Source organism: Dasypus novemcinctus, chromosome 5 (genome assembly GCF_030445035.2).
Source record: "Dasypus novemcinctus isolate mDasNov1 chromosome 5, mDasNov1.1.hap2, whole genome shotgun sequence".
Taxonomy (NCBI): domain Eukaryota; kingdom Metazoa; phylum Chordata; class Mammalia; order Cingulata; family Dasypodidae; genus Dasypus; species Dasypus novemcinctus.
Genome location: NC_080677.1, coordinates 106,573,607 through 106,597,645, shown reverse-complemented (window position 1 = coordinate 106,597,645; position 24,039 = coordinate 106,573,607). Strand labels below are relative to the sequence as shown.

At 41.6% G+C, this 24,039-nt stretch overlaps 1 protein-coding gene across 1 annotated transcript in view; it reads right to left on the bottom strand.

Annotated features, from left to right (window-relative positions):
- Positions 1–24,039, bottom strand: part of SND1 (staphylococcal nuclease and tudor domain containing 1) — a 450,188-nt gene that overhangs the window by 144,381 nt on the left and 281,768 nt on the right. Inside the window, exon 15 of the mRNA XM_058297330.2 lies at positions 16,999–17,140. Coding sequence (XP_058153313.1) covers positions 16,999–17,140 — 142 coding nt within the window. The remainder of the gene's footprint in view (positions 1–16,998; positions 17,141–24,039) is intronic.

Sequence of the window (24,039 nt, the reverse complement as noted above, 5' to 3'; positions counted from 1 at the left end):
TATTTTTTTTTTAATGTAACATTTTTATAAAATCAATTAAAAAAAAATAGAAGGAAAGCTAAAAAATGTAACATGGGATGTATAGCATAGCAAAACCTCATGTGAAATATGAGTATAGGTCAATATTGCATATGTGAGACTTTTTCTTTGAGACTGAACAAATGTATGTTAATGTTACAAGATGTTAATAGGCAAAAATAAAACTGAAGCAAATTAAAAAAAAAAAAAAAAAGACTAAACTCCCAGAGCACCTTTAAGTAACAGAACCAAAGCATGCTTAGAGGTATATGTGAACAAATAGTTTTGTTATTATTTACTGAAATCTGAAACAAAAAGATTTTAAGTCCCCTATCATTCTTAGGTGCAGCATGAAAACTGGAGGGAAAACAAGCAGATAGACTGAGATGTGCATATTCCCAGGGGCTTCCAGACAGACTGAAAAGTTCTTCACTGTAAAGTACTTCACTTAGGAGCTACTTCCAGTTTCTAGGTTCTCTCATGACTGGAAATATCTAGGTCTGACAGAAGCCCCATAGCTGCTAGAAGGATATTTAGAAAAACTGGTCTGATACTTAACCAGCAATTCGAACAGAGGACTTGAAAGCAGGAGTTTCCCTGGAGAGTCAGGAAGTTTGATTGCCACAGTTCACCTTCCCAACTGTGGCAACACCATGGTTTCTACCATGGAAAATGTATGGTGAACTCTTGAACTTTTCAGGTATGTTCTGAATGGAATGGAAATAAAAAATCTGCTGTTCAATAGACATGAGGGACAAAGATGTAAAGCAATTGGGCCAATATGTTAGCAATTCAACAAAGGGTTAAATGGAAGCTCTTCATACTATTCTTGCAACTTTCCTGTCAATTTGAAATTATATCAAAATAAAAAGTTATAAGAAATCTTAAAAATTAAAAACAGAAACAAAAAAAAAACCCCAAATACATCAACTTCTGATGCTTACCTATTGGTTCTCCCGGGGCATTTAATTGCCATAATCAGGACATTGGGAAAGGTGAATCAGATGCAACAGTGGAGGGAACTCGAGCAGGCATTTCCTCAGAGGAAAGCCCCTTGTTAGTGTTAACTTTCCAACATAGTTTTGTGCTGTTCTCTCGAAAGTCTGCTACCCAAGCTATCACAGTTTAACTCTTTCACCCCCAAATGAGAAGAGAGGTTTCCCTGGTGGTCAGCAAATATTCTGTCCCTCTAACCTGTTCTCTCCAAGCTATATACTTAAGTATCACCAGGAATATGCAAGTTGCTTGGCCTTTTATTAATAAAGGAGTTGAATAATTTATAAGGGTTGCATAGGGCCCATTAGAAGTGCCAGAACAGTAATAACTGGCCTAGGACTTTGCTTACTCAGGGCTAAAGTTTAATTTATCCATAAATGCTCTTGCTCATAAGCCCATCCCACAGGTCTGACCTGCTCTCTGTCCCACAATCACATGTGCTAGCCATGCTCTCATCTTAGACGTATCCCTATTGGTGTCAGCTCTGAGGCCACAAAGCAAATTCAAACCTTCAAACCACCCACTACATTTCCTAACAAGAGCCACGCCAACTGCCCCTTCTTTAAGCTTTGCTTCTGGTCGTCTAAGAGACAGGCAGTGCCAGATTTATTCCTTGCTAGCAAGAGAGCATAGGTGGATGGAATGAACTAAGGGAAGTCTGGAAAGCTCCCTTGTTACCTGGAGAACTGTCAGTGGTAAGACCTTGTAAACATGTTCAGTGTTGATAAGGGCCCTGGATCTCAATGAAAATATATATATATGGTAGGACCAAGAGCATGTGCTCTGCTATTTATTTGGCAAGTTAACTTTTGAAGCCTCAGTTTCTCATCTATACAATGGTAAGCACCACATAGGGTTGCGGTAAGAATTAAATGAGCCAACAGTCTCAGCCATCATAACTTCAGACCTGGAATGAACCATAGATAGAGAACCTAATCCAACCCCCCCACCCCCGCCCCCAAATACACACACTATGAAAAGACCTAAGGCTCAGAGAGGTTATGTGACTTGTATAAGACTGAGTGGCTTTGGGGGACAGATCAAAGCTGTAATCCAGATCGCCTGGTAAGACACCCACTTTGGTGTTCTATTTGTGATTTCAGGACTGCTGTGGGTCTAGCATTCATTCTCTGTGGGAACAGTGGAGGTTATTTGGTTTTCTGAGTGTTAGTCCAGACACAGCAGTGTTCATTTATTCATTCCAGAACTATCTACTGAGTGCTGACTCTTGGCCAGGTTCTACTCTAGGTTCTACTCTAGTTAACACCACAGTAGGTTCACCAGTGACCAGACAGGTGAAGTTCCTGTCCTCCAGTATCTCATATTCTAGGGATGGAAAGAGTCAATAAACGAAGGAAATAAACCAACAAACTACATATTTTCAAACAGTGGCAAGTACTATAAAGAAAATGAAAAGGAGGCATGATAGAAAGTGATGGCAGGTTTTGGAGTTGGGACGGTAGAAGCCTCTTAACAGAGGTAGTTCATTCCTATTGCTTTTCAGTTTAATCTCTAGAAAGATGGCAATGTAACATGGGATTCAGCATATGCAGATATAAATAAATATGCATGAGTATATGTGCTAAGAAGAAATTATATAAAGTGGCATCATCCTCTTAACATTTTCACTCTTGGGCTATCATACCAGAAAAAAACACACCTACTATGACTCTTATAGACCTTTTTGGATCTGTGGCCTTGCCCTCTGGGTATTCTGGTGCAGATGGGTGGACTAAAGCAGCAGCATAATTGAACCACCATTCACTCTACCCTCTCAAGGTTGGATTCTTAGCCCTTGGCATCTGTGCTATGTGCTACCAAATTCCTGCCCCAAGGGCCAGCTCAGGGGATCAAAGAGCTATTATTAATGTCTCTGTTGAGGCCAACTGAGGGAGGGAATGGCAGTAGAGGCAGACCACTCACCCCTCCATTCAGCTACCCTCCTCCACAACGGAGCTATTGAGCAGGCGCTACAATAGAGGGCTGAGAAGAAAAGGCCGAAGGAAAGCATACAGAGTCCCCTCGCACAGACTCGGTCATTCATCACCAGGCAATTGCCAATATCTGGGAACAGTAATCTCAATTTCTGCAAATCCTCCAACCTGCAACAGCTGCTAGTGACTCTGGTGGGCGGCTTTGCTGTTCACGTGCGTTTCCAATACCAAGCCCTGGCCCAGAGCCAAGGAGACATTACTTAGGTTAGAGACGGGCTGGCTGCAGAGAGCAGCAACAATGGACTTCACAGCTTATAAGGCAGCTTACAAAGGGCTCCCGTGTATTTCAAAAAGCACTTCAGAGAGCTGGTGAGAGAAGCTATCTGCACAAACGCATTCAAGCAGTTTATTCCTAACCCACTTAATTCAAGGTTTCTGTCAGAAGCTAACGACATAGTGGAGGTAGGCGCAGAAAGCCACGAGAGCGCTGGATGGCTTGGCAGCTGGGGGAACACAGGAAAGCCACATACTGCCTCCTCTGGAGCACGAGCACAGCAGGATGAGGAGTGATTGGCAGCAGTCAGCCTTTCACCTGGATAACAAATGTAATGAAAAAATGGAATACAGTCCCCGGGTTTCCTCAGGTCTTCAGCGAGCTGTTTGTCTCAACTGCTTTCATCAGCATGGTTAAGTAGTATTTATAAATGTTATCTGAATGAAAAATCTGAGTGCCTTCTAGATGCCTGCTGCCATGCAATCCAAATGAACCTTCCTCTAACTGCACAGGTGATGCCAGCCAATTTACCTCCCACTCAGCCTTGCCACTCCCAAGTCTTCAGGGACCCACTCATCCCCTCCACACCCTCCAGGCATGCCCTATTAGGAACAATGTAATTTCTGAAGAGCAGGCACAGAGACCAAAAGAAGCTAAAGACGAGAGGAAAAGATAAGTCCAAAGGCCCATATTTGGAGCTTGGAGCTCATGGAATCCATCAAAATGCATAACAGACAAAAATTGGGACTATTTCGCTATAAGAGAAGAACCAGGGAGGTAGGTTACAATTATTTTATTATTCTATGACATGCCCTAGGTGGCAATGAGATGCCTAAAAGGGATCTGGTACTGAGCTAACATATCACCAGCCTCAAAGGCAACTCTTTATGTCTTGGTTATTCCCGCTGCTAGTTACCAAATCAGGACTACATGGGAGAAGACCCTAAGTAAGAAGGTAGGGACATAAAAATCTTTTATATCAATGGTAGGATTATTCTATTTCTACTCAGAATGTACTTCTGCTACTTCCAGTGCGACTTCTCTGGATTTTTCACGATCTGTTTGAAAAGGGAGAATTCACCAAAAGGAAGAGTCCCTGATCAGAGGGGAGCAGAAAGTAGAGATTACAGAGAAACAGCACAATGGCAGGAAAGCAGAGCAATCTACCAGCTCTGCTTTCTGCCCCCAATGTGCTGCCAAAGACAAAGTTAGCAAAACTGGGGAAGTCAAGGAGAGCTCCACTCACATGTCCATGACCCATGATGGAGCACCTCTGATTTGGTGCTCCAAATTTGGGTCATATGATCTAAGTGATGAAGGTACCATATGCCAGGTGGCAAAAGTTCTTCTGTGAGGACTTAACTACTGGCTACTCTCAGTTGAGGAGAACCCACCTCTAACCTGGTATTTTATAAACTAGCATTTAATTACATGCTGTATTGTAGTGCAGTCTAAATGCTTCTTGCCAAAAATAAGCTCCTTGAAGGCAGACACTATTTCCCCTTGCAGTGGCAAGCAATAACAGGTGTTAAAAAAATAACCACCGACAAATCAACTATAAAAAAAGGAGGATATGAGCAAGAATATAAGCAAGAGCAAGTATCCGTTATCAAGTCTTCCCACCCACCAAACCAGAGGATGGAGGAAAAAATTCCCTCCTGTCTAATCAAAGTAGGCGGGATGCAAGGAGCACCATGTGAAAAAGGAAAGACGGCCACTCTACGTAATAGGCCTATTTTGATATGACGGGTTGGTCTGTCATTAGCATTTCCCAATCAGCAGCAGTCACAAACAGGTCTAAACTTGGAAAAGAATAAAAAATAAGTCCCTATCAAACAATGAGAATCAAGGGTAAAAAAAGAAATCACAGTTTGCTGAAAAAGAGACTAAAATACACCAGGGCCTTAGAGGAGTTATTTCTGCAGTCCCTGCACATACGACATCATTCATGAAGAAGGCAATGGTACAAATATAGCATAAATTTCGTCTGCTCTAGCTTGTAATTTAAAATGCAAATGCTAATGAGTGAACTGGTATATCAGTGGAGTTAATAACCGCATGCCTAGCACAGGGGCTGCATCCAAAACACACACAGAAAAGAGACAGACACCATGTTCCAATTTAAAAATAAAAACACCCAAATTAACCCTGGAAAAATCACTAGCAGATGTACAAGCTTGGGAAAGGAGGCACACAAGGGCAGGTTATAGGAACTTCTCCACAGGGCACAGACTAACTAGTTGATTTAAATATTTTCCTATATATAGTAAAGGTAGGCACAGGAGTTACTCTAGGATTTATCCAGGAACGCTACTGTAAAACACAAGAATAATAAGGAAAAATGATGGAGAATCCAGAAAGCTTGAACAGAGAGTTTTCTCCAAAACCTATAAAGCAACCTTGCAGGGAGCTTTATGTCCAGAATTCACAGGCCACTGAAGAGAGATAGTGATTTAGACCGTCCAGATTAAGTGCGTGATTTAATAAATGGGAAAAAGCTTTAATGATAAAAAAACATGATGGAGAGAAGGGGGTTATGTTTCAGATGCCTTCCAATATGAAAGGAACTTCTGTGAATTGTTCTCGCCCCTAAAAGGTCCATGCTTGGCAGCCCTGCATCAGAATCTGGGACTGATCCCATGACAAAGAAACTGAGAGCGGCTCCTTGGGTTTTCTAGAACCCCCATACATGGGGTATGAGGAAATGCACTATGCAGGCAGTGGGTCTATCCAGCAACTTGAGTGAAAATCTGTGGTGTCTCCTCAAGGTCAACAGGAAGGTGTGCTTGGGCTAGATACCCAAACTGGACATATTAGTGTGTCCCAATTCCCATGTTAGAGCTATTCATGCAAATTTTATACAAAGAGCCAGGCACAAGCTGGCAAAGCCAGGGCCTCAGGAAAACTTTCTGAAAGGAATCCAAGATGAGCAATGACCTAGACGTTTTGGGGAGGGGACAAAGATATTTTCTCAATGATGAAGAACTATTTTGAATGTTTTAAAAAACAAAAACAAAAAAACCCAAGTCAAATCTCTGAAAGGGGGGATAGGAGAGGTGGTTCCCATAGCAACCAGAATTAACTCTTTCTTGTAGGCGGTGTGCACTGTTCACCTTGGGGCTGCCCATTACCAGATTTCAAAGCATTTCTCTTCAATTTCAAATTACCAAACTATTTACACTCCTTCTCCTGCAACCATCTCTTGCCTTTTTCTCCTATTAGACTGGCCAAGTGAGACGTCCTCACCATCCCCCACCAGGGCAGGGGAAGGTGGGAGGTAGCCCAGTTCCTGGTGTGGCTACTAGCCACCATGATTACTAAATGGCTTGAGGGAAAGGCCAACAGGTTGACAAGATGGAGTTAAAAAATCCACCCTAAATTTATTCTTCTCGGAAAGCCACAAGAATGGAACCAGAACTGAGACATCTGGGCACAACCAAAGAGACAGGTGCTTGTGTTGGAAATACTCCAGCGAAGAAAAGCTATCAGTTTTCTGTTTGCTTCTCATTCCTTCCCCCATGCCCACTAGGAAGGCAGCCCACACACCCAAAACAGACTCAGAAGAATCCCGAAGGAGGAGAGGTGAAGCAAGTAGAAAGAAACCTTTGGGGAAAGGCTCACAAGACTGACCCTTTTGTACCCACTCTGCTGGTTTTTATTAGCTCTACATATGATAGGCCTTAACCCGATCCAGGATATTTTTTCCTTGCCCAAAAGGCATATGCAAGGAAAACTTCTGCCCTTTGTTTTAGATATATTAAAACTCAAAAGCAGTAAGGGTATAAAAAGCATGAGTACAAGGCAGAAGTCAAAGGATTCAGGAGGAAAGATTTCTTTTCACTGCCTTTTGACCTATCCAGAGGCTACCAATGGGCCTGTCACAAACAAGCTGAGGATGAATCAACACCTTTCTTTTCCTGACACACGAAATCCAAATGAGATGGTGAGGGCTGAACACCCCAATAGGAGGCCTCGGCAGTCTGACAACACAGAAGGTGGGCACCGCTGGGACTGTATTTCTCTTAGTTACAGGAGCCCCTAGACAGGCTGGCACAGAACTCCCATATGGGCCCTCATCTCCAGGTCCCCAGCCTCAGACCAAGATAAAGCAAGCCAGTCTGATGGAAATAATTAACTAGGAAGGAGGAGAGCAGAGACCCGTCTTCAAGAGTTTTAGTTCAAGGTCTATGTCTGCCATTAAACTATGTTGAACAAATTTTATTTTTATTGATGATTTTATTTATTACTCTGCCTCAATTAAAAAAAAACACACAAAAAACTTGAAATGACTACTGACAAATCTATTCCATCCTCTTTCATCCTGGAACACTCCAATATATCCTGGAAGTCTTTCCTTTAATTCTTATGACTAGACCACAGGTATTGGCATTTTTAGATCTCTTGCCATCCTGGTCACTCTCTCTGATCCTCCTGCAGTTGGCTGATATCCTTCCTAAAAGGGGAATCCTCATATGGGATGTCTACTTCTGGCCTGCCGTGACCTGGGCTGAGCCACCCAACTCTGCTTCTGGCCACTCTGCTTCCCATACTTCTGGGTTGTAGACCAAGAAGGCTTATTTCTTGTACACTTATTCTTCTTAAAAGTATTTTTTCATCATGTCTACGTATTCTTTACTTTAGTAGACACAAGTACTTTGCTTGAAGGGAGGAATTACATCTTATGCATTTCTATATTCCTAGCATAATGCCTAGTGGATATATAAAAAATTGTCAAATAACCATGAGATTGAATGACCCAGAAGTATGATGAGGCTCATTCTGGGGATGATTCACGATCTAAAGATGGGAGATAATCAGGCAGTAATCGCAGGTTTGTGCTTCCCTTCAAAGGACCAGTGGGTGATAGTATGCCTGCAGAGACAGGGAGTGGAGGGCAGAGCACTGAATACTCAATGGTGCGAGAGCTGAGAAGGATATATGCAAGCAGAGAGAAAAATGATTGATGAGCACATCCATTTCTTTTAGAACCACTGATAAAGGTAAACCAGTTTTGCCTAGACAAATCATACCCAATCTGCCAAAAGAAAATGTTTTAGATCTTTTTGGATGTTCAAATGCTATCTCACCTGGGAAGTCTTTTCCATTTCCCAATCAACTGTTCTTTCCTCTGCACTCTCATGGTATGGTGCCTAAACTTTTGATAATTCCTATTTTACTTTTCCTTGTTTACGTTTTTCATGTGGCTGCCTGTACTATCAAACTAGAACTTTAAAAACAAAAATTTATAACTCTCCCTTCCCCCCCGTTGTCTGCTCTCTGTGTCCATTCACTGTGTGTTTTCCTGTGACCGCTTCTGTCCTTATCAGCGGCACCAGGAATCTGTGTTTCTTTTTGTTGCGTCATCTTGTTGTGTCAGCTCTCCGTGTGTGCGGCACCATTTCTGGGCAGGCTACACTTTCTTTCGCGCTGGGAGGCTCTCCTTACGGGGCACATTCCTTGCGCGTGGGGCTCCCCTATGACGGGGACACCCCTGCATGGCAGGGCACTCCTTGAGCGCATCAGCACTGCGCATGGGCCAGCTCCACATGGGTCAAGGAGGCCCGGGGTTTGAACCACGGACCTCCCATGTGGTAGGTGGACGCCCTATTCATTGGGCCAAGTCTGCTTCCCTCAAACTAGAACTTATTTAAGATCAGAAATTATTTTATTAATTTACATATCAGCCACAATCTACCAAAGATTTCTTCTCTTACAGTAGACTCACGAAGATTTTGGCCACATTAAAAAATGCTCCCTGTTTATGGGAGCACTGCTCTATTGTACTAATCCTTTCCCTATAAGCCACCCTCCAGGACGTCAAGTCATGGACATATGATAAATATCTTACAATTCATATAATGAATATCTTTAAAAATGAAGCCCTAAAGCAGCCCTAGAAAAGTCTCAGGTCAAAGCTGCCCATTTCCAATAATGGGGCCCAACTGAAAGCAAGTAGCAATAGGGATAGAATCAAACTGGGAAGTCCCAAGAGAAAGAATATCCCACTTTACTAATATCCATTAAGTTGCAATTCAATTAAAGGATCTGAAAGGAATTCATAAGTATCAGCAGACCCTGTAATTGCTTAATTAAGGATAGAAAGCCCAACAAACACAACCACAATAACAGCCTGATTCATTAGCACCTCTGTGATAGGAGAATGGGATTTCTCACTTAAACATACATTGGTTTTAATTGTGTAATTTGGTTAGTCACTGGTAATCAATGGGGATCCACCATTCCCAGGGCCAGGAGATGAGGAGGATATTCCTGTTCACCTTCCCTCCCCTCCCATCCTCTCATTAGAAGTTTTTGGTCTATTGAAACAGGCAGTTGATACTCTTTATTAGGACTGGCTGGAGAAGAGATGTTAAAGAGAAAGGGGGAAATGAGACATTTCATTCAAAGGCATCCAGGGTGGAAGGACACAGAGCTAAATCTTTAACTGCATCATATATACACCCTCCAACACTGATCAGATCCCAGATAGCTAGAACCTCTTCTCAATGCCTTCCTTTCCATACATAACGTAGCTCTAATATAGTGCTATAATCAAAGAGAGGGAAAAAAAATGAAAAAATGCCAGGGGGCAAGCAAAGGGAAGTCTCGTTCTCCAGCGTTGTTTCATATGACTAGGAACCTGCTAAATTATAAGTCACCACGTGGGAACCCCCTGCTGGGTGGCTGTTGCCTTCTAAGGAGTTTGCACTGTGAATTCCATTCAAGGTGACTGACATCCGTTCTCTCCAGGCCCCCACCTGCCTCAGTCTGCAATGCATCATACATTTTGCTGTACCACCTTTAAGAACATGGAAGCAACAGGGGGTGAGGTCACACAGTGCATTGGCAGAAGACTCAAAATACCTGATATAAGACTCCTTAGATCATCTTGCATTGAAACCTAAAATTATTTTCTCTTTCAATCCAAGAGAAAGTATTTGGTTTATAGGCACTAATTTAATACCTACCATGCTTAGCCAGCCAAGATGGTGACTTCCTGAACTCTGTGCTCAGCATGACCCTGATACTGAAGAGCTAAGAAAGTAATTAAAAATAAGAATACCTAATATAAAGGCCACTGTGATAGGATACACACTCTGTGCCCACTGGTGCCAATAAATAAAAATGCATGTCAAGGGCTATGCCATTTACAAACATGTGCCCTGGTCTCTCTTTACAGAAGTTACAAAAGAAAAATGTGACACATGTCAAATGAAAATAAACTAATAATAAAGACTTCAGGTAAATCACTTTTGTTCTAATGAAGGAGATGTTTGGGGCTCACTAAGTGCCAGATGAAGAGAAAGGATGCCTTTAAAAAAATCAGGCTGCCTGGGGATCTTGGCTTCCCTGCTAACTCAGGACAAGAACTGACCATGACTGCCTCCAAGACTGAAATAAGTCTGCACAGGAGGAGGCCACAGCAGCAGGCAGAGGGACCTTGAGCATTCTCAGTTCTGATGGTGTAAAGTCACCTGCTCACCAACCAAACCTAAGCCAGGTGCTTAAAGGACTAAAGGGCAAGAGCTTTCAGGAGGTACTGACCTGTTAGCTACAGCTGACTTTCCCCAGCCCCACCTGCTATCCCATCTGACCACACAATCATTCCACATACAGGGGTGCAGGAACCGTGACAAAGAGGCCAGCTGGCTCCGGCCAAATGCCACTCCCTGTCAAGCTGTGGGGCCGTCTGCCCCCAAAAAAACCCACATAAAAATGGAAGTGTCCACCCCACCTTGAAGTCCAGAGGGCTCTCCAAAAAGCTGGGATTAATGAGAACAGCACATAAGGGATGGCTCTCAACAGTTATTTTGACTTTCCCCTTGAGAATCACAACTTAACTCACTCCTTGCAGCAGAGACATCATTTTCAATACAATGCCATTTTTACGCTGTATAGAGGGCATCCCACAGACACTTGCAGAGCTGTACCATAAGGATCACTGTCCAGGTGAACAAACCCACATGAATATTTGAATGTTGTTAATGATGGGTACAGAGAAACATACACAAATTGGCTAGTTACCTAGCTCTTTTTTGCAGGAATGAGTGCCTAGATTTCTGAAAATTCTCTTTAAACTTTTCAAATTCAAAATGATCAAGAACAAAAACTAATTACCGAATAGGAGTCCTGTGAGCTTAGTCTACAAAAGATACTGGGGAAGGAAAACTGGATAACAGAAACCCGGATTCCTGCTGTCAACTTCTGTCATCTTGGTCCGGTGTGCCGAGTTACTGCTGGGAAGAAAAACTTTGTTCAAACAACCCTATGACTTTATAGTGGAGGCCATGCCCAATAGGCACAAATTTTGCCCAGCTACTCATCAGCTCTTCACAGGATATAACCGGACATAAAGGCCCAACAAGCACTGGAGACCCATGGTCCACAAGAATCTCACTGTCCTTCAAATTATCCTATTAGGATAAGAACTGTCCACCTACAGGATTAGTGAAGAAAAGAGTTAGCTTAAAGAGTTAAACCTTAAGAAGGAAACCTGAAAAAGGTCTTTAGACTAGCCTTTACTCCAACAGTGAGGAAATGAGAGATGGAAGGCTGCTTACAGGCCCATCACCACCCAAAGGCAAAATACCATTCCTGACTCCTCGTCTCCAATCACTATCTGTGCGGCACCATAACGCAGAAATGAACTGCCCCTATATCCTAACCTCTCCACAGACCACTTCCTCCACACAACTACCCCATTACAAGTTATTTTCTCCACATACATCCTAAATCATGGGGACTGCAGGGTAAGTATCAGCATCACCTGGCATCCAAACATTAACCTCCTGTTTGTGCTAAAATCCCAACCTCTTAGAAGTTCTATCAGCTAGTTTTATTCTACTCTCCTCCTCCTTGTCTCTGAATTTTTTTTTCTTTTGGGCCACTCCCTAGGTTACTCCTTCCTACCAGGCATAGTTACCTTTCCATTTGAATCAAGATACTTCAAGATCCATGTAGAAAACCCATCCAACACAACAATAATAAAAAGTAACAGCTATCATTTATTGAGCATCTACAATACAATGGGCACTGTGTTAAAGTTCCCCTCCTCCATCTCCGTTTATCATTCCCTTCTCTGGCCTCATTTCTTTCCCAACCCTAGGTGGAGCCCACAGCTGATGACTCAACAGCCTTCTTCAAAGCCGTTAGGCTGGATCCATCTTCCACACTTCAGCAGCAGAGCAATTAAGAACCAATACACACTGCTGCTGATTTATAGGGCAAGATGCAAGACTTCTAATCTCCATATTCTCTTTAGCCAGTCAATCCTTTTACTGGTCTTGGGCCAGTCCCTACACCCATGACCCTTGGCAGCTATTCCAACCTTTGTCACTGTTCTCAAAGCACCAACCTTTACCACTTGATATTCATAGTGAAAATCGAAGTCATGAGTCAAAGCCATTATGTCTGTACCTAAACTCCTTTCAGCTCTGTAGTTCACAGGACTAGGAGGTCCTGATCTGTCTAAGGGACCCATGTTCTTCATCCATTTCACTCACTCTGTCTCTCTTAGTCACTGCATCCTTTCGTTGTTTCTCCTCACAATGTAAATCAGTGACTTGCAACATTTTTAAACCTATGTTTGCTATTTAATTTTCTTACTCTACCTTTTTTCTTTCTTTCTTTTTTTCTTGAGGTAATGGGGGCTAGGGAATAAACCTGGGACCTTGTATATGGGAAGCCAGTGCTCAATCACTGAGGCACATGGGCTTCCCTGAGTTTGTTTTTTCATTTGTTTTGCTTGTTCTTTGTTTTTTGCCTTTTTTTTTTTCAGGAGGCACGGGGAACCAAATCCAGGATCTCCCATGTGGGAGGGAGGAGCTCAACTGTTTGAGCTACAGCTGCTCCCTCCACCTTTTTATCATCCTCATTTGCCAAGATTTTCTTGAGATTTACATTCTATAATTCGTATTATGAAAACAATAGATATATTGAAAATACAAGACACTTTCTGTTTCGACTTTGACTAAAAATTAGAGTTATAAAAAAGCATTCAAGATGCTGACATTCTTAAAATGTTACCCTGACCCTTTGTGGCTTTCACTTGTCTGCTCTCCTTTTCAAGAGAACGTCCCTTAGATAATTCTGTTCTTTACCTCCTGCATTTACTTCTCAATCACCTGTGATCTGCCTTGAGCTGACTCAACTCTGATGAAACTGCACTGACAAAGGTTACCCATGACTTTACTAATCGACAAATAGTATATAACCCCTTCATAGTACTTACTTACTTAATCTTTAAGGTAAAATCTGACGCTGCTGACACTTTGCTATTCTTTCCTCTGCTGGCTTCCAGAAGATCACTCTCTCATGATTCTCCTCCTAACCCTCTGACTGGTCTTCTCAACCCACATACAAATCTTTAGCCCATTCTGCAAAGGTTAGTGTTTTCCCGGGATTTTGTCTCTTCCTGTTCAACCTGTCTTCTAGGCACTGAAACAGTTTTGATTATTGCCCATGTGCCTGAATATTTTGTGCAGACCTGTCAGCTGAGCTTGGGGTGTTTTTACTTGGATAACCCTAGATACCTTAAATATTATGTGCCCAAACCAAACCAAACCAAACCAATTACTTGCTCCTAAAATTTATTCTTACTCCTGTGTTACCCTTGATTGTGGAATCACGATATACCCTCCTCCCCAATTACTCAAGAAAGCTTTTCTTTCTCTCCTACATTCAACGATGCCCACTGTCCCAAACCAAAATATTCCAGTCATCCCCATATCCTGTCAACCTCTCCTCTCCACTGCCAGATTTGAGAACTCCTTCCCTCTTGCCTCTTAACTGCTCTCCCAGCATTCAGCTTCATTTATTCCAATACATCCACCAAAATAAACATCCTTAACCCAAGTCTGAGCATACGCTATCTTGCTTACTACATTTCAGCCACTCTGAGGGTCCACAGAATATTCCAAAGGAGGAAAACTGGCTCCTGCTTGTGCTTATAGCCTCATCTCACCCTCTACCCATCCTTGCTCTTTATACTCCACCAATACCAAAGGGTGCATGGTTGTCCAGACATACCGGGATCTACCACACCTCTACAACTTTGTATATGCTGTTATCTCTACCTAGACTGTTCCTCTCCTCCTCCTTCCCTTCCCCCATAGCAAACTCTTATTTGTCCTTCAAAACACAGCTCAGAGATTAACTCCTTAGGGAAGTATCTCAGATTTCCACCTAAATAACTAATCACTCCGACCTCGGTGCTATTTCTGTGCTTTGTAGATATTTCTATTATCTCATCCAAGCCATACTTGGATGAGAGTACTGCCCAAGCCAGCAGTATGTTTACATGTCTGTCTGTCCTCTAGAACTTCCTGAAACCTGGGACCGTAGGGAAGACCAGGTCTTATCTATGTCTGGGTTCTTTGTGAAAAGGTTTCAGAACAATGCAGAGTCCCTTGCTCCAGTGTCTCAAAGGGTAAAGCCAGTGGCGTTCCTTTCAGTGAGCTTGTTACTCAGACAGGAGGAGGTTCGAACAGCTTCTTTTCTTGACCTATTTCCAAACTTGAATTAAAGCATAATCCAAAATATCTACGGTAGAGCCACAGCTATGTGCAAACACTGCACAACCATGCCATTCACATAAGTGATAAGGCAAGTTTGAATTATAAAATCACTTACTCTTTGTATGACGAAGGAAACAAATATTTATTGAGTACCTATTTTATGTCAGGCTTGTTCTGGACCCTTTACTCATTTCATTAAACCCTCACTACACTCCTGAGAGGCAAGAAACAACAGCCAGTTAACTGACAGGTAAAGCAAAGCTTGAAAAGGGAAAATAACCTTCCTAACAGCATTGCTTACACACTGTAGAGCCAGTCTGCTTTCTCCTAAGACATTTTAATAACTTGTATCCTTGCCAGGAAGCCAAAAGATGCATAATATAACAGTTTATAGTATGGCAGGAGAAAAATGCAAAAGTTTATTATTATTATTTTATCATGCATTTTCTTCTGAGTTTTCTACCTTTCAGAATCTAAGTTAACTCAGGGAATGACTTATGAATTGCTAAGCTTAGAAGAATGCCAAATACACAGAGGAACCTGCTGATGCAGAGTCTAGTGATCAGACTGATCACGTCTAAGCAAGGTAAAAGTAGAAAGATTCGGCAGAAAACTCAAGCGAAGATAGGTCTATGCTCTGAGCCAGCTCCATTCAGGGAGTTTTGACTTTAGAAGCCAGAGCTTCAATGCTTTCTTTCCCCTATAGATTTCAGGCCAAGTTGCAGAGAAATAATAAAACTGTTTCTTTTTTTACGTCTCCGGGATAAAGCTCTACAGTGCCCAGAGGATGCTTTTGTTTTTCAGATGTAGAGCTGAGGATGAGTTGAATACATACCTCTAATTCTATACCAACAAGAATTCTCTAAGAAACATTTTCAGAACAGAAATCTTAAGAAAAAGGTGCAAATGGCTCCATGCAAGGCATCTCTCACACTGCTACTCCTCAGTTTAACACAGCTCATATAGGGAGAAACCAAAGTGTAGCCCTCCAGTAAGGTATGGATTTTTTGTGGCTCTCCTCTTCTATAGCTGCCCTGAGCTTGGTGGCATCCCTCAATTAATCCCTCAGAAAGCCTGCAGAGCTGTGTAGTGATCATCACCTTCTTCAGCATGTGAGAGTGCCTCGACCACAACTGACAGCCAAGCAGCAACAGTGAGCTTCATGGTCATGTGTTCAATGACTTATTTATCTCACTTATAACTCAGTCTAACTCACTGGGGCACAAGGAAGGCCCTTATTCAGAGAAGAAACTACCTGTACCTTTGAGGAAAGAGGACAGAGGCAATCTGGTAGGGGGCAGAAAACATGGCTCCATTTTCTTCCCCCATAGCAAATTCTAGCAAAAAATTCAATAGAACTGCTGAAGCAAAAGGACAGCAACAAAAAGGCAATATGCACCAGAGGACACAAAGGAACATGTCCTTTGTGAGCGAATGTGCGTGTGTGTAGGGGTGGGGAGGGTTAAAGCAAAATGACAGCTTTTTCTTAAAGATCACAGGTTCTGAGAAGTACTGATTATGAATAAATAACTTTATGATTTCCCAGCAGGAAACCAATGAAGCAGTTTTCCCCTTGAATGCATAAGTGTAAATTGCTCAAAGAGCACAGTACATATATAGTTCTTCTGGCTTATGACATATTAAGCACAAAAGACAGGCTAATAAAGATATACATTCAGTGAGGAAAGAAAGGAGGAAGGCTTACCTTAGTATGTCAACCTTAGTGCAACAGAGAAATAGTGTATGCAGGAGACTGAAGGTAATGTCATGTCTGAGGCTTCAAAAAGGATTTGGATCTCAATGACATTTGAAAAGAATAAAAGAGAGACAAGCGACACTGCCTGGGGAGCTACGAGGGCAGGGTGTCTCAGCTCCTCTCAGGCTTGCCCATGGCTAAACGATGGCAGGGTGGTCTCTCTCAAAAGGGTAGTACCAATGACAGGAATTTCATCACTTTTCAATGTTTGGGACTCCCTTCACTCAAGTTGTCTGAGGTTATGTGTTGCCCTTCAAACTACTTCCCTCTGACCTCCTGTGGTTGATGGAAATGAGAAATAGGAAGAAGATACATCGCTGGGTCTGCAGTGACAGGTAGACCAAATCTAGACATTCTGTGTCTACATCCCAATTAGAGATTAAAGTACCTAAGTAGGCTCCCGGTCCCATCTAAAACAGAAGGAAAGGAGGGCATGTGGCCTCCAAGGATGACTTTTGAGCTCCAGGAAGAATTTTCAGAGTAACATATAAAACAAAGACTTACCTGCAAGCAAGAAGGTGATAAGGCAGGTTTCCTTTGGCATATAGAGTTTGAGGCGAGAACCACTGAAGACATATTCCACCACAGCTTCAGAACGACCTGCCCGTTGAAGAAAGGGCAGGAACTGCTTTGCTTTTTGGGTATCCTGGTATAGAAAAGAAGAAAAGAATCATTGAAAAAAAAAAGCAGTGGACCCCAGGTGAATGTTTCTGGCCTAGAAAGAGATAGGCAGACAACCTGATACTATCAAGCATGTCTCACACCATGACATAGACATGAAAGCCATGTGACTACATTAGAAGAAATATATTTAATCTAGTTTCCTGAACATTGTCATTGATTCTCTGCTTCCCTCTGTTTACAGGTACTAAGCACTCAACGGGCACATGAGTTAGGAAGGGGCTTTGAAAATGAGAATTTCACTCCTCGAGGACAGGAAGGAAAAGGGGGTCAGAAGACCAATACTAACTTTCTATGAAGGTTAATTTAACCCTTAATTTCTATTAAAAAGGGGAAAATAATTGTGGCTGCCAGGTTGTATCATAAGGTCCTTAAAACCCCTTTCCCAGGAAACCAGAAGTAGTTCATTTTTCAATCTTAAATTGGTTATGTAAGATCCAGAGCTCACTGTTTCTTAACCTTGAGAACAGCCCAGCCTTATTTGGGCACTAGCACAGCAACTCTTGCTCTCTGTGCATTTCAGGGATGAGTCCGTACCTGGCCATTCTGTTCCAGTTCCCATCCAGGGAAATCTGTAACAGCAGGATGTGCTCCATGGAGACAAATACCATATCACGTCAGCACGAATAATTATAGAAACAATATAAAAATACATAAAACTGCATAGCACTTTGAAAACTTTTCTCATGCATCAACACAAAGTTCATGCATTCTCCCCTCAAGACTACGAAGTTTTGGACATTTCAAAAACCTCAGAGTTCTCTGCCACATACGAACTAAGAGCCATCAAATCCTTTCAGTCCCTCAGGCTAATTAAAAGCATTAAAATATCGCATGGCATGTGTTGGTGGAATAGTCGCTGGATTTTAGAATTTCAGGTTTTCAGTCCAGCCAGCAGAACTGTAAATTGCCTCTGAAGATAGCAAGTTTTGCACACTTTCCTGACTCTTGTGACACAAGCAGTGAGCATTCCTGTAAGCTCTTCCTTTCTAGTTCTGCTCCTAGCAACAGAGCTATTGTATCTAAATTAATGCACATTAGATAATGAAAATTTAACAAGCCATCAAGTATTTGAGAGTTTTCTCAGCAGCCAAAGGGGCCCCTCTCATTCAGAAGCAGTGAGGTAAGCTAGGATGAAAACAATATTTATAGTAATGAGATTCACCCTTCCTATCAAACAGACTGAAAGAAAAGGAGAGACAGTCATCTATTCTCAGCATCTCGAATGGCATACTGGTAAAAGGTAAGGTAACAGTGAACTTTAGTGGGTTAGAAACTCCTCCAGCAAACACTTCAGGAACACATTCTACTCTGTACATACATAGCATGAAAATGCCTCTCTGGCAGCTGGCTGAAGTCCAGAACAGTCAAGCAAGACAAATGCTCCATGGGAAAGAAAGCAATACCTGATTAAAATCCTTTTGTCATACTAGTCTAAATCCGGGACATTATACATGAGCTGAGCCAGTAAGTCAACAACAATTACCAAATTGATGATCACAAATCTTGAGGCAACCTAATGTCTCCAAAGAGAAGAGCTTTTACCTTAAAACTGGCTTAATCTATAATTTTTAGAAATAGATTTTTACTCAGCATTGTCTTTTGTATGTATTTTAAAGAAAGAATAACAATAGCAGGCATGCATGTGTACACACAGGCAAAGCCATGCCTTCAATGTTAAGACCAACAAGGAAGTCTTCACTGCAGAAGAAAAACACACCGTAAAGAGTGGATCAACGTGCTGCAGCAGACTCACTTCCTTTTTGCTAACCCATTACATACTTGATCAAAAAAGATACACAGACTGAGAAGTAAGAAAAAGAAAGGGACCTCACTGTGATCCATGTCATAAAAATCTATACGTGTTCCTGACTCCTTTCTAAGTCTCAATCCAAAACTCAACAGCCCTCTTTCGGAAAGGACATATGGAAAGATGGCAAAAAGAATGGGACATGCCATTTATCATGCTAAAGACTAGAGCTGATATGGGGGAAGAAGTGGGGTGAGGGGGGTGGGGGTATATGGGGACCTCATATTTTTTTAATGTAATATTTTAAAAAATGAATTAAAAAAAAAAAAAAAAAGACTAGAGCTGAGAGCCAACTTCAACAACTGAAGCCATGACAGCAAATTTAAAAAGCCTACAAGAACTGGCCACATTTATTTCCAGAGGCAAAAGTTCAAGGTAAAACATGGAGCCCCCCATCTTCTCAAGCAAGTGTTCCAAAGACTAGAATGAGATGAGGTGCACATGGACCATCCATATGGAAGAAAAGATAGAAACCTCACCCAAATTGACAGATGTTAGGAGTGAAAAAGTCTATAAAGTCAATTAAACTGAATGTAATAACCAAAAGGTGTCAGCTCTTTCAAATCTCAGTCACAGCAATACAACGGCCTTGGTCTTTTCTTGCCATCTCACATTGAGTCCAAGTGTCTGCTTTGCCTGGCATGCTGATTTTCAATACAATAATTCTTGAAATCTCTAGTATTCGTTTCAGTGGCTCAAATGAAAAGAAGATAGGGCAGATCAACAAGTTCCTTCAGGTTGACAGAGATGTAGCCATAAAGAATTCCTTGCTAATTTAGTTACAGAAAGTATTTATTTTAGGAATTCTGATAATATTACTATAAATTTGACTAAATACGGTTCAGTGATTAGTCTTCCAAAGAGCCTGTGCAAGTACAGCAATGAAAGACAAGAGTACAATAGAGATCAACAGTTCAGGACATACCAAGGAGTTAGAGTGGATCTTAAAGATAATAAAGTGATAAAGGTCAAAGATGTCATTTACATGCCATCCTCCAATAACCATGATACAGGGTCCACAGAAAGTTAGTGAAATGAAAAGATTTTTTTAGAATTTTTCCACACTAGGATGTATTTTTAAAAATAAACATTAAAGTCCCCTGATTTAAAGAAATAGCATTAAGAGCTGTGACCCAAACTGCTTCATTTCTAGGTTAAGACTATTAAATGTCAAATATTTCTGCTTTGAAGTCCATATGCAGACTCTTATCCCCAGATTTTCTATGTTGTGGCTTATTTACATGAGATCTTGTAATTTATTTGCCATAGTTTTCTATGAACCACACTGGTTCAAGGCTTTGAGAATCTAAGTAGATAAATTAGCTATGGTTTTCTGTTATCTGTACCAATATTCCCCTCCATTGGTGTAAATAATCGAGAAGCAACCATTATTTCTGATCAGACGTCTTTTCTTGTGTTGTTGCACTGGCAGTTTTCACATTACCTGTGCTCCAAAACAAACCATACGTAAGTATTTTCCTGTACTCTTTGAAAAGCTAATTTAAGGTTGTATTAGCTACATTTAACCTGCTATTGTGGATGGCATCTCTTTAAGGAATGTTTCTGCCTCCTCAGTGCACCTTGAAATTGAGAAAGCAATGGTGCAACACATGCAACACATGTACATGGGTTGACTTCATTTCGAAGGATGTTAAAATCTATACCTCAAACTTACAGAACAGGGTTTTAAAGAAAGTCAAAGGTTATAAAAACGCCTTCATTATAAACTCCCACTCCCCCTACTTCTTGCTTGTCAGTCCAAACCTCTTCCAAATGTGGATAGATTTGTCTATGCCTGTAAGAAGTCCCCATCAGCAGTCAAACTGCGATTTACTCCTACAAAGAATCTTGCTGTGTATCTCTGAAATAATTTAGTACAATTAACCACCAGGCTTGGAAGAGTGGGAATCCTACGGGATAGGAAGAAGTCAGAATTCTTACTTAGCAAGCACAGGAGAGAAGCTGTCCAAGAAAACACTACTTTAGCAGCCAGGTCATAGGCATCCTAGAAGAACCGAGTTTGCGTACAGCAAAGTTCTGAGGATTCTGGAAAAGAGGTTAAGGCTGCCAGTTTGCACTAGATATTGTGTAAAATGAATCCTATGAACTTTCCACTGAAAATCCCCATATATCAGGCATTGAAATAGCTAGGGCTGATGAAAGGCAAACATCACAGCACACAAAACCGCACAGGGAAACGGGAATCAGAGTAAATCTATTAGTTAACAATGAACCACTCAAGATTATCATGTGCAAGTCTCAAATGGGAACTGTTAATGATGAAGCTCATTAATTAGTTCTCATCATCACAATCACTCTTTAATTAACATCATAGGAAGAAGAACTAAAAACAAATACATGCAGAGCTTATTATGGTACCTTGGGAGTATTCCACCAGCACTTGAGAAAACAAACTCAAAAGAGAACCTTCGAACCTGAAGAAACTTCCTGGAGGTACAACCATGAAATCTACAGCCCATGCCTGCAGAGCCAACTTGAGTCAAAGGACTCCAGAGGACAATGCTGATTGTCCAACCAATCTTAATACCGAGGTAGCAAATCTTTGTGAACAAGAGAATAGATACAAATCAGAGGGTGGAGATGGAAATAATTGCTCAGGATACTGAAGCAAAGGTACTCTCTCATTTCAAGGTGCTTTATGATAGCTTATAACCACAGTTATCTACCTTTTTAGGCAAGTGCAGACCAGAAGAATTGATTACTTCTGCAGCTACATGGAAGGCATATCATAACTACAACCCCAATCAAAAAGAAAAAAAGTCACCCATCACTCCACGTTCCTCCTACTTTCCTACTTCCTGGGCTTTATGCCCAAAGTGGCACTTTAATTCACAGAATGGGCTTATGACTGTCTCTGAGGAGGCAGCCCGTATAACAAGATAATTTCTTGAAATAAATGGGGCCCTGGAGGGAGACACTCGGGAATGCCCTCCTGCTCCAGCATCACCACATAGCACTTAAAATTTCTAAACCCAACATCGCTGGCTGGTTTTCAAAGTTTCAGGATGAGGTATGTGTGAGGTGGAAGGATAGAGATTGCAGAGGTGATAAACTTCAGTGAGTTCCAAGTTTAATAATAGGCATGAAGTGAATGGAGGAGAGAACTCAAGAGAAAAATACTCCAGAAAAAAAAAAGCATTAAAAAGAAACAGGAAAAAAAAAAAGGTACTGAAGCTGGGCCATCAATAAGCTTTCATTAAGTGTTGTCTGCAGTTTACAGATTCTCACATTGTTTATTTAGTTGGCACAGCACCTAGTTCAGGCCTCCAACATGTCAGCCCATCAGAGAAACCAGTTATGACTCTGGGCTCCGCTCCTGCAGGACAAGAATTAAGAGGACATTTGTAGGAGCACTGAGCTAAAAGAAAGCTCTGAGCTTGGGGGACTGACATTCTAATCTGTGGTGCCCTCAAAAGAGAGTACAATCTTCCGCTTCTTCTCTGGTTCTAGTCCCTGACCAATTACCAGGGATGGGCAGCCTGGCTAAGAAAAGTTTCCAAAAGGGAACTTGCTAGACAAGGACAGACTGAGGGATAGATGAAGCCAGAATGTAACTACTACCAAACTGAAGTAGGAAGCTGCATAGAACGTTAGGTCAAGTATAGCTTCACCTCCCGAATATGACAACAAAAAATTACTCAGCATTCAGACTTCTAAGAAATGAAATCTCCCAAAACTTTAAGAGCCTTAAGAGCCTTGTAAAGGACAAGCATCTATAAATATATTATAGATATTCCTGCCTACCACTTACTTTCTTTTTTTTTTAAGATTTATTTACTTATTTATTTATTCTCTCCCCTCCGCCCACCCCCGACCCTGTCTGTTCTCTGTGTCTATTTGCTGCGGTCTTCTTTTGTCCACTTCTGTTGTTGTCAGTGGCACAGGAATCTGTGTTTCTTTTTGTTGCATCATCTTGTTGTGTCAGCTCTCTGTGAGTGCAGTGTCATTCCTGGGCAGGCTGCACTTTTTTTCCCGCTGGGCGGCTCTCCTTATGGGGCGCACTCCTTGCGCGTGGGGCTCCCCTACGCAGGGGACACCCCTGTGTGGCAGGGCATTCCTTGCGCGCATCAGCACTGCACATGGGCCAGCTCCATACGGGTCAAGGAGGTCCGGGGTTTGAACCGCCTTAACCACTGGGCCAAGTCTGCCACCCACTACCACTTACTTTCTATAATACACAATGCTGAGAAAAGAAACCAGGGCTTGGCAAATATTGAGAAGAAATATTCTTGTGCTTAGAATGAAAATACACAAAGTAGCATTCTGACTGACAAGGCAGTGTGACTAAAATAAAGTCAAATCATGCTGTAGGAGTAGATCAGGGACCCTGAAACTGTAGCCTGGGTGTCATTCACAATCACTTAAAAGTGGAAACAACCTAAATACCCTTTAACTGGGGAATGGATAAAAACCTGTAATACAGCCATACAATGAAACAATGGATTACTACTCTGTGCCCCTTGCACCCAAGAAAAAAAGAACAAAAAGGAAAAGGAAAAGGAAAAGGAAGAGGAAAGAAAAGGGGGAGGGGAGGGGAGGGAAAAAGACAACAGCATGGATGAATCTTAAATGCCAGATTCTATTTATATGACATTTTTGGAAGGTTAAAACTATGGGGACAAAACAGAGATCAGTGGTTGACAGGGACTAGGAGTACAGTTAGGGGTTGACTCCAAAGGGGACGGAGGAATTTTTTGAGATGATGGCAATCATGGCAGTAGTTACACATGTACATTTTTTTCAAAACATGTGTTTCACAAATCTTGTACAGTAAGACACTAAAGTTATAAATTTTACCGTATAGAACTTAAAAGTTAATTTAAAAAAATTAAAAACAAAAACACACCTGGATATGCACACAGGATATGCAATATTTCAATTTTTAAATAAGAAGTATTTTTCTAGTCAACTAGTTTGTAAGTAGCTCAGAAAACATAACAAGTTCAGAGCTAAGCACTCTAATTCTGTATTAAATTACTTTAATACAGTTAGCTATTCAATGCATTAAAGTACTGCAAAATTTTTAAGCAGAA